This window comes from Octopus bimaculoides, chromosome 4 (assembly GCF_001194135.2).
Source record: "Octopus bimaculoides isolate UCB-OBI-ISO-001 chromosome 4, ASM119413v2, whole genome shotgun sequence".
NCBI classification, from domain to species: domain Eukaryota; kingdom Metazoa; phylum Mollusca; class Cephalopoda; order Octopoda; family Octopodidae; genus Octopus; species Octopus bimaculoides.
This window is the reverse complement of record NC_068984.1, coordinates 123,255,945-123,266,286: the sequence shown is the minus strand read 5'-3', so window position 1 is coordinate 123,266,286 and position 10,342 is coordinate 123,255,945. Positions and strand designations below refer to the sequence as shown.

At 34.7% G+C, this 10,342-nt stretch overlaps 1 protein-coding gene across 1 annotated transcript in view; it reads right to left on the bottom strand.

Annotated features, from left to right (window-relative positions):
• Positions 1 to 10,342, bottom strand: part of LOC106881176 (tetratricopeptide repeat protein 7B) — a 75,850-nt gene that overhangs the window by 19,090 nt on the left and 46,418 nt on the right. The window contains exon 8 of the mRNA XM_014931469.2: positions 6,223 to 6,320. Within this exon, the coding sequence (XP_014786955.2) occupies positions 6,223 to 6,320 (98 nt within the window). The remainder of the gene's footprint in view (positions 1 to 6,222; positions 6,321 to 10,342) is intronic.

Here is a 10,342-nt window from a genome sequence, read left to right as displayed (position 1 = left end):
AGGAGGAGGAGGCGGAGGCGGCGGCGGCGGCGGCGGTGGAGGTGGCGGCGGAGGCGGAGGGGTTGTGTCTAGCACACCTTTGCATTATTACCAATTGTAGTAGGTTAGTGAAACACAAAATTTTAAGAAGTGTATATTTTCGTAGCCACATATATACATAAACTGCAGTATATAGCTGCATTATGAACTGAAACTAGGTACATTTTATCATTTTGCTGCTTCTATTTCAGTTTTACATTTTGCTTCTGAATCATTCTGATGTATTAGTAAAATAATAAACAACCTTAAGTGATATGACCTTACAGACTATGTAGACACACTCATTGAAATATAATAAACAATTAATGTATTATGACACTCAAACAAAACTGTATCCTTATAGCGATTCAAACTCTTCATTACACACTAGTTACCTTGAACAATTGATATAATTAATGCCATCCTAAATGTGACTACACTGTTAGAACTGAGAAAATGGACAAAATTTAGTTCTCATGCACATTGTGTATACTATGTACCCATAGTACATAGGTACATGGCTCAGTGGTTAGAGCGTCAGGCTCACAATCATGAGCTTATGAGTTCGATTCTCAGACTAGGCTGTGTGTTGTGTTCTTGAAAAAGACACTTTATTTCATGTTGCTCCAGTTCACTCAGCTGTAGAAAAGAGGAGAGGTTGGTATGCAACTGCTGGTCTTCCATAAACAACCTTGCCCAGAATTGTGCCTCGGAGGGTAGCTTCCTAGGTGCAACCCTATAAGTCATTCATGACCAAAGGGGGTCTTTATCCTTTACCCTTTATGTACCCATAATATTTAGCTGTAACCCTTGAATATTGAAACTGGCTATATACAGCCAAAAATCCTACCTGTTTTATGTTCAGTTTGACCAATGTCATTTTAGAATGATGTTCTTACATCTACCCTACAATGTCACACTAAAACAATTAATCACATCAAAATTTTGAATCTATAAGGTAACGCATGATTAATTCAAAACAATATGAATAAACAAGCATTTCTGGAAAAAAGTATTATATACAAACAGATATAACACACACACATGCTTCTACTCTTTCATATTGTGTGAATGTATGTGTAACTATTTATCCACCTACCTCTTCTATCTTCAGTCTTCAATCTTCAGCTACATACGAAACAGACATAAACAGACTCAAAGAACATTAAACTTGAGTTTTCATATCTTAACCAACAAGTACTTTAAAAGTGAATAGTTATTGATCTTTTATACAAGGTCTACACATACCCTATTAGAGAGTACCACTCTCTTAAAATATTAGATTTAGAACTTCTCAACAGTTCTCGCCCTATACCTCCACCTTTCAATGCTATAGGAAGTAACCAGGTATTCCAGTCATTAATACAAGGCTTTATTTATTCACTGATTACTAGTGTTTCAATCAGATATAGGACTGAATTTTCTGCTCTAATTATCAAATAATTTTTAAGTATACATTATTATATTAAGCATAAAAAAATTACGTACTATTTCACACTCTATCCAAAGTATCTGTTACATCAACCCCATTTATTAAACTTTGAAGAGATACATCATACAGGTTAAGAAATAAATACAATATTAGGTTATTAAGACTATGTCATATTCAAGAAAATCATTAGATAACAGACTGTAAACAGACCCAGCATTACAAGCTACCTGGTCTAACTAGCTATACTACTTTCATACAATTTCTATCATTGTTATGACTTAAATATTTCTGTATTTATCTGACCTGCTGGAAATAGCAACTAAATCTCCCTCAAATTATTCCCTACCATCTTTAAAAAAATTAAGTAAGCCTCAAAATTCTAATTAGAAATAATTATATGGGGAGGAAAAAGCTCAGTATTAGCTCAATGATTGACATTTTAATGATTTCCACAAATACAAGAGAACTCCAGACATGTTTCAGTCTTAGACCTCTGCAGTAAGGTATAAACTTCACCTTACTTTGCCAAGGAATCACAACATTGCCCCACTCATGTACAATACTGTGCATCTGTTTAGTGATATTCTCATCACATCACTACTTCAGTAAATATAGTGAAGTCTGTTTTGCTGAGGAAGCAACCCTAATATTTCATTCATTCTTCCAGAATGTCCCACCCACTCATGCCCTAAAAGCAATTCAACCTAAACATTATTCAGCAGTCACTTAAAGAGAAAACTGTGAGGCTGTTTGTCTGTCTTTCTTCTTTAGATATACACTTAAAATCAAACAACAGATTTGCTGATAGGTCGTCATCCTCCTCCTCCTCCTCCTCTAACATCCATTTTCCATGCTGGCATGGGTTGGACAGTTTGACCAGAGCTGGCAAGTCGGAGAGCCAAACCAGGTTCCAGTCTGATTTAGCTTACTTTTTACAGCTGGATGCCTTTTCTAATACCACATAGGTATTTTCTGAAACTAGAATACTACACTAAAATATTTGTTTCTAATTTAAGTACAAGGCCCACAATTTCAAAGGGAGCAGATTAATCAATACCATCAATCCCTTTACTTGACTGGTTCCATATTTTATCAACCCCTGAGAGATAAAAGACAAAGTTTACCTTAGATGTATTTGAACTCAGAACATTAAGAGCTGGAAGAAATATCACAAGACACTTTTACCAGTGCTCTATCAATTCTGCTGGCTCCCTACCTTAAAAGATTTTAGGTATGACAAAAATATTTTTATTAACAAATTTAAAAGATTTATTACAAAAACTGCAATTTAATGCTTTATAAAAGGCTTTACGTATGGCAAAAATATTTTTATAAACCTGTTTAAAAGCTTTATTACAAAAACTGTAAACAGTTTGGACATAGATGTAAACATTCAAGTTACGTAAAGAGAGTGAAAATGTGAGGAGAAAATCAGTTGATATACGAGTAGGCCATTCTACTTTAATTGGTGATGTTATTTCCTCCCAGGTCATCTCAGATCAAGCATAACAATGAACAAAGCATTCCAGCAGATCATTCTGTCTTTTATTCAGACATAGTTTATTTAGGATTATATTATCCATTCTGCTCTTTCTTTTTTAAGAGGGCAGGGTGAAATTTAATCCTTTTCACTTCAGAAATCAAATATATGCACTCAAAATTTCATCACCTATTAACTGCAGAAAGTAGTTTTATATGCCAGTCTATCTTTTGTTGAGAAATGTCAAGTTCACTGAGGCTATATGACTTGCAGAAAATACCAATTCTATTATTTTGATAGACATTTAACATCATTATTGGAATAACCACAAAATTTAATTTCACAAATAAAGGGTTACAGGAGATTAGTGAAATGACTACTTCAATGCTCTCTTTTTATTTTATTTGTTGTTTAGCTTCAAGTCAACCCTGAGCAAGAGGATCTAGATCCAACAGATCTATGATGAAAGACAGTCTAATGGTGATCAATCATTTTATTGTTTCTAAGATTACATTATTCAATGTTCTTTTCTTTTTCCTTTTTGTGTTTTTAAGATGGTGGGCTAAGTTTAAAGTATATTTGGCTGCTATTTCTAGTAGACTGGGCAATTACACAAACTCTCTCTCTCTCTCTCTCTTCTGCTAATCAACAATGTTGATGTGGCTGAGACTGAATGTCGATTTAAAAACAAAGGTCAAAGTGATTAAAGGTCACCTCCTACTTGCATTGCCTTCATATCACAGCACAAAATAATAATTTTATGTCTATTCTGATAAGATCTAACTATATCGAAAAGAAGGCTATAGAGGAGAATTAATAAATGTTATTATCAGGAATTTGGTACAAGTGAATCCAAAGATACAGTCTTCGGTGATATAACAACACTGCAGAAGCTTTTGAGAAGGTAGTTTTCATCCTATTTATTTTTACAGAAAGCAACATCAATAAGGTTCACATCCTTTGCATTCTGGTGGGGATGATGGAGTAATGTAAGAATATGTCTGGAATATGTTACATAAAAATATGTTACATAAAAATATGTTACATAAATACAGTAACATCAACTACACTCTCGGAGTGGTTGGTGTTAGGAAGGGCATCCAGCTGTAGAAATTCTGCCAAATCAGATTGAAGCCTGGTGTAGCCATCTGGTTCACCAGTCCTCAGTCAAATCGTTCAACCCATGCTAGCATGGAAAGCGGACGTTAAACGACGATGATGATGATGATGATGATGATCAACCTCATTGATAAGCCATTAAGAACTATTCAAAATGAAAGTAGAACAGACAAAACCAATGCCCTCCCTAATCCATGATTAGGGAGGGTATTGGTTGTGTCTATTTATATTTAAATGTTCTCTAAATCAATGCGATTGAGATTTCTCCCCCAGTTTCCAAAATATTAAGCAGAAGAAAGAGATAAATCTCCCTCTGGATAAACAGTTCAAAAATGAAATAAATTGGCTTGCTGCTTGTTGTGAAGAAGATGGAAAAGTTTAATGTTTCAAGAACTCCTTAGGCCACTGGTATATCACAGGTATCTTTCTCTATAAGAGGAATGGAACTGTCATAGTGGTGTCTACTTATAGCTAAATAGCCTCAGTTATAAGGATTCAAGTACCTTAGCATATATAGATGTACAGAATACAGCGCTACTGCTAAGAGAATAATAATGAGGCTTTCTGCTAGTTTTCTAGTATCAAATCATTTTAGGCATCCATACTCTCACATTCATAAAGAGACATATCACAAATACATAAAATATTTAAAAGCAGCAACAACATTAAAGAAACAACAAAACAAAATTAAACAAAAACAGGGCAGAATAATACATGAAAGAGTGAAACAATGGCTTAATTCTGTGTATGTGCCTATGTGTATATGTGCATGTATGTATATATGCACGTGTGTGTGTGTGTGTGTGTGTGTGTGTATGCAAAAATCAATTTAGAACAAAGTTTTGATTCACAGTGTGATGTGAAATGTCAACATAACCTATTCAATAAGAAGCCAGATTACAGAAACAATGAAGTAGATCCAGTTGTGCTGGCTTATACTTTAGTTATCTCTTTGGTGAAGGGTAGTGGATAATTGGCTAGGAAGAAATAATGTTGCTGAAATATTAATTTCTATCATTGTCACAAGGTCACAAACTTGTGGGCTAATAGTGTTAGTTGAGTGAATCAACTCCAGTATATCATGGATGCTTATTTATCAACCAAGGATGGGTGTACGGGTGGCAAGTAACAGACAATGATCAACCCAGACCGCAGGATTTGAACCGAAAAACAGTGCCAATATAGCCACACCAACTGACTGGAATAATGCAACTAAATACCTCAAGGCATTTAGTCACTTACTCTACAGTTCCTATCACTTGGACTGTTACTTAAGTTGACATACAGTGGAATTATTGTAACTATGTCATGCATCACCAATTGTTAAGCATTATGTTTCTGCATTTAAGGTGTTAAAAAGTTAATCGTTTTAGGACCAGCACTTAATTCCAGTTCTTTAGACCTACAAGTGAGATATCTCCTTCCCTAAATTTAAACCAGTCCATTACAACTATCTCTCCAAGAAAACCAAGTAATTCTTTAGGCATACAAAGGTGATATAGAATTTAGTGTCCTCTGGACAATAAAAATACCTGCAGTGGATTTAAACTGAGCAGATATTAGTCCATAAATAAGTAGGTTCAGTAATTTATCACTTTAGTGATATATCCTTTAATCTACCTCTGAAGTTACACCTTTAATTACTATATTTCAATACTGGAGTTGTTTATTTGTAGGAATCAACTACTTAAATTTGGTATTACCACTAACCACTAAACTGTGAAGTAGGGAAATTGGAATAAACAAGTGTCATGCTCAGATAGAAAACAAAATGGCTGGAGTAATAAGGTGTGAACTTATGGACATATAGTCAAAAGTTTAGCACCTTAACCTCACAATTAACCTCAAATATAAACAAAAGAAGAATTAGGTAAATATGGGAAGAGGTAGGTTAGTCAATTGTGATAATGTGGGCCATGGAAGAAATGTTGAACTCTAAGAATGAGTTACTAGGAAGAGAGTTCAAATTAAAACAGTGGAACAAGAAATAGAAAGAAAATAATAATGATGATGATGATGATGGTGGTGGTGGTGGTGGTGGTGGTGATGATGATGATGATGATGATGATGATGGTGGTGGTGGTGGTGGTGGTGGTGGTGGTGATGATGATGATGATGATGATGATGATGATGATGATGATTATTCAGCAGGAAAAGTGAAGAGATTACATACCATGAAAGCTACTTGGTAAGATAGTGGAAATATGGCAGAAGTTTCCTGTACGCAGGATTCAGCTTCTGTTGTTCGGTCTAAACTGAGATAAAGTTCAGCTGCAAATGGAAGAAACAAATTGATGCGTTACATAACATCATCACCATCAACAGTTTAACATATTTGTACCTGTTGCAAACTGAATCAATTGGAGGTAAATTATTTCATCTGTCTATTTATTATTTGTTAATTATAGTTTATTTTGGGTTTTTTAATTGTCATAATTTTTTTTAATGTTTTTTTTTTTTTTACCTAGTTTTTGATGAGTGGAGGAAGGGTAGGCCAGTGTAGATTTTCTTTTCTTTTTTCACATAAATAAATCCAGTTGAACTAAATGAGTGATAAAACAATTCAATTTCCAAATTCATAGAGGCATAAAAGCTATCATGTGAGAGGCTACTGACCAGAAAATCACAAGATCAAATATTCTATGTAGCTAACCCAAGAACTAATTTCACTTTACAGGTGGGGGATTAGTAGAAAGATTATCTAACCACAATATGTGTATGAGTTCCAACAATTCAAATAAAGATGATGTCTATATTTTCAAAAAGCTCTCCTACCCCTCATACTATTATGGGCAAATAGATACAAAATTAGTTGAAGAAATAATAATTTAACTCTTAACCTTTATTAGACGAAACTAGTCAATCATAATAACTTGCAATATAGTAACATCATCTTTAAACCACTCTTACTCAGTTATTTCGCATTCTTAGTTTAAGGAGGCCCATGAAAACTCTGGCCACTTCATTTCTTTCTCAAAATATAAAAATAAAAATGATAAAAACAAGAAAGTAGAAGCAAAATATGCAAGATGTTATATCTATTTTGCATTATACTGGTTCCCATAGTTGGTGGTGGTGGCAGTGGCGGTGGCCATGGTTATACAAATACATCAGCTGACTAAACAATAATAAGGACTTGTCTTTTACTTGAAGGTAGTGAAGATTACTTTACAGTCGAGAGAAAACTGAGAAATAAGTTTACTTGATATTTTAGCTTTAATAGGTCCTAACTATGAACTAAGAAGCATTAATGATAGATAAGACCAAACACCAAGACCTTTGTAACATGACATGAGTAAAAACAAAGAGCATGACAAACAGTAGATGACATTCAAATTGTACAACTCTAGTTTCCTCACCCCAAGCAGATTAATTCAAATTGTACAATAAACTTCTAATTGTAAAAAAAGTGCATGGCAATTGTTAAATGACTGAAAAAAACTTTCTTGAAACATATCCTGTCTAAGATTGTTAATTTGAATCCTGTCCAACCAAGTATGATAAAGATAAAGATAATATCTACAGTCATCACAGCTTGAGTGTACCTGAAGCATAGGCATGTCTGACAAAAATCCGCTCTCTCAACAACATGGTAATTCATTGGTGTAACAGATAAATGTCTCTTTTAAAGATAATCAGCTAGCTATCAGTAGCGGTGGGATTGTGTCACTGATATTAACCTACTGAAAGCTCTTCCTGTGTTTTTAGTCATCAGACAGCTGGCACTTTGGGTATTATCAGTGGTATAAAGCTATGTCCCCTTGTAGAGTGGGGAAGGGCCAGGTGAAGAAATATTAGACTACCTTCCCATGGAACATGCAATCAAATTTTCCTCTTGGTTTTTACATTGTGTTTCAAAAAGATCACTTTATTTTACATTGTTCTAGTTTCATTCTAACTGTTGGGAATGAATACCAGATAATGTACGACTAACAATAGACTGGCATCCTTTCCAGGGAGAGATTTATATCTCCTTCACAAAATATCATATAAACACAGTTATGCACTGATCCTTAAGAGCCTTCGTGCCTTAGGAAGCTTTTATATCTCGTGTAACTGCTTGAAGGGTGGAAAACAAGGTGTGATAATGGAAGATACCTGTGGAAGAGGGCAAGCAAAAGAAACATAGGAAGCATTAACAGGATCAAATTACACAGTCTGTTGGTTCTCAAAGACAAGATGACAAAGAAAGAGATAAATGACAATATCTGCACAACTGACTGATCAAGTAGACTCAGTCAACCCATACTATCATAGAAAAAGTAAGCACAGTTCATGACGGCAATGGTGATCACTGTGAGTGTGGCTGGTAGGCAAAAGGTAACCTCTCAGCTGCCCAAAATACAAACTGGTAGAAAAGGCATGCCTGTGTGGTAAGAAGCTTGCTTCCCAACTACATGGTTCTGGGTTCAGTCCCACTGCATAGGTGTCTTCTACTATAGCTTTGAGCCAATGAATCCTTGTGAGTGCATCTGGTAGACGGAAACTAAAACAAGCTCATCATGCGCGTGTGTGTGTGTGTGTGTGTGTGTGTGTGTGTGTGTGTGTGTGTGTGTGTGTGTGTGTGTGTGTGTGTGTGTGTGTGTCTCCACCACTTGAGAAGTGGTGTTAGTGTGTTTGCATCCCCATAACTTAATGGTCTGGCAACAGAAATTGATAGAATATGTACCAGAATTTTAAAAAAGTACTGGAGCCAATTCATTTGACTAAAGATTCCTCAAAGTGGTGCCCCAGCACAAATGAATGAAACAAGTAATAGATAAGAGATACCTTCCTCCGTCATCTACTATAACCACACATGGTCACTGTTAACTGTCATCATTAGCAATAAATCTAATGACTCGAAAGAGAAAAACAAAAATCTCCCAATACAATAACTAAAACTGACACAAATATAAGTAATGAATAATATATAAAAAACAAAAAAAAAGATATATAATTTGAGATGGTTGAAATAGCAAGAACTCTTGACATAAAAGAGGAAAGTCTCAAAATAAAATAATATACAGTAGTTTAGTGAGAAAGTTTACTGGTGGGAGTAAATGAAAATTTAACCAAACAGAATCAACAGAGACATATAAAAAATCCATTGTCAGAATGCTACAACTTTTGGTAGACTGATGAAGATGAGCAACTCAGTAGAGCATTAGAAATAAAAATGTTCTAATAGTATTTAAATTTAACCCATTCAGTTCTGAGATAAAATTCTGCTGATTTCAATTTTGCATTTGATTTCTCTACAGAGGAAGGTTTATAGAATTAGAGTTAGTAATATTATGGAAAACAACTCAATCATCTCTATCTTGTTCTGCAAAAATCCGTCATAATTGTTTGCCCTTGTGAAAGACATGAAAGTTAACACTAAAAAATAATGATAATCTTTTTCTTCTATAGGCACAAGGCCTGAAATTTGGGAGCAGGCAGCTGATCGATTACATCGACCCCAGTGCTCAATTGGTATTTATTTTGTCAACACTGATAGAAGAAAAACTCACCCTTAGCAGCATTTGAACTGAGAATGTAAAGACAGACAAAATGCTAGTGATTTGACAATTCTGCCAGTTTGTTGCTTTGGTAATAATTATAACGATTTCAAATTCTGTCACAAAGCCAGAAACTTTGGGGGAGGGGGTAAGTCAATAACATCAACCCCAATGCTCAACTGGTACCCCTTTTATCAACCCCAAAAGAATGAAAGATAAAGTCAACCTCAGTGGAATTTGAACTCAGAGCATAAAGACAGATGAAATGCCACTAAGCATTTTGCCCAGTGCTCTTACAATTCTGTCAACTTACTGCCTTAATAATAATACGCTTAATAATAATAATAATAATAATAATAATAATAATAACAATACTTTTTACTGAAGGCACAAGGCCTGAAATTTGGGGGAAGGGATTAAGTCAATTACACTGACCCTAGTGCGTAACTTGTACTTATTTAATTGACCTCGAAAGGATGAAAGGCAAAGTTGACCTTGGCGGAATTTGAACTCAGAATGTTGCAACAGACAAAATACCACTAAGCATTTTGCCCGGCATGCTAACAATTCTGCCAGCTCAACACCCTAATAATAATAATATTAATAATAATAATAATAATATAGAAAGGATTGAGGTAACTCCTCCTGAAGATATAGAGTCAAAATTAAAAGAAGAGTGCCATTTGTTATCTGGTGAACGATATTTCGACATCTCGTGTGTCTTCAACTGGTTCAAAAAATAAATTTGTCAATCTACTTCATTTTGGTTAATATAGAAAGGATTGAGGTAACTCCTCCTGAAGATATAGA